Source organism: Perkinsus marinus (genome assembly GCF_000006405.1).
Source record: "Perkinsus marinus ATCC 50983 genomic scaffold scf_1104296942054, whole genome shotgun sequence".
Taxonomy (NCBI): Eukaryota; Perkinsozoa; order Perkinsida; family Perkinsidae; genus Perkinsus; species Perkinsus marinus.
Genome location: NW_003212284.1, coordinates 1 through 1,315, shown reverse-complemented (window position 1 = coordinate 1,315; position 1,315 = coordinate 1). Strand labels below are relative to the sequence as shown.

Sequence of the window (1,315 nt, the reverse complement as noted above, 5' to 3'; positions counted from 1 at the left end):
TAGCCCGAGCGTTTCATCTACTACTAGCATTACTGCTACTACTTCTATCCCGAGCAGCACCACCGCTTCTCTGCAAGGGATGTGCAGCAGCAGCGATCACGATTTGTGGGCTTCTTATGGACAAGCTTACAGTAACTTCATCGCTTACTGTGGTCTCCAGTCGTTCGGTGATGCCAAGGCTAGTACTGCCTGTATTGAGAAGTCCGGGTTGTCCGATTCCTGTTCTAACTGCTTCGGTCAGTCGATTCAGTGTGGTCGTGACGTGTGTATGATGAGCTGCATTTCTGGCCCTGCTACTAAGAAGTGCTTGAACTGTATCGCGAAGACCAAGTGCAACCCTGATCTGTACAAGTGCACAGGTTATACAGTCAATGAGATGCCGCCTAACCCAACTGGTACCAGTCCTTTGCCCACCACTACCATTGCTCCTGTCACTACCACCGTCGCCCCCACTACTGAGTCGACTGTCACTACCACCGTCGCCCCCACTACTGAGTCGACTGTCACTACCACCGTCGCCCCCACTACTGAGTCGACTGTCACTACCACCGTCGCCCCCACTACTGAGTCGACTGTCACTACCACTGTCGCCCCCACTACTGAGTCGACTGTCACTACCACTGTCGCCCCCACTACTGAGTCGACTGTCACTACCACCGTCGCCCCCACTACTGAGTCGACTGTCACTACCACCGTCGCCCCCACTACTGAGTCGACTGTCACTACCACCGTCGCCCCCACTACTGAGTCGACTGTCACTACCACCGTCGCCCCCACTACTGAGTCGACTGTCACTACCACCGTCGCCCCCACTACGGAGTCAATTGCCACTACCACTGTCGCCCCCACTACGGAGTCAATTGCCACTACCACCGTCGCCCCCACTACTGAGTCGACTGCCACTACCAGTGTCGCTCCCACTACTGAGTCGACTGTCACTACCACTGTCGCTCCCACTACTGTCGGCCCGGTCGAAACCTCGACTACTGCTGCTCCTGCGCCAAAGCACAGCTGCGTTGAGGCCGACAAGATCTGTGCGCAGTCCTATGCGGGTTCGTACTGCAAGTATTGGATGGATGAGCCTACTTGTTTCGGTAGCGATATCGCTTGCTCTTGTTCTGACGACACCGTTAGTACTACCACACACTCCATTGCTCAATGTGATGCTGAGTGTGCTGCTGGATTCCCGGGATCTTATTGCAAGTACTGGGAGGAGCCTTCGGTCTGCTTCGGTTCAAACAAGCCTTGCTCTTGCTAAGGGTTTTACATTCGTCCGATATGAGCGTGTTGCACAATTTTCCTAAGTTGGATTTTC

The 1,315-nt window shown here is 54.4% G+C and overlaps 1 protein-coding gene across 1 annotated transcript; it reads left to right on the top strand.

Moving 5' to 3' along the window:
• Nucleotides 1-79: 79 nt before the first annotated feature.
• Nucleotides 80-1,258, top strand: Pmar_PMAR016295 (Chitinase 2 precursor, putative; the record flags this gene model as incomplete). Its single annotated transcript, XM_002781504.1, has 1 exon — nt 80-1,258. The coding sequence occupies one exon, from the start codon at nt 80-82 to the stop codon at nt 1,256-1,258; it is 1,179 nt and encodes a 392-aa protein (XP_002781550.1).
• Between the last annotated feature and the right edge of the window lie 57 nt (nt 1,259-1,315).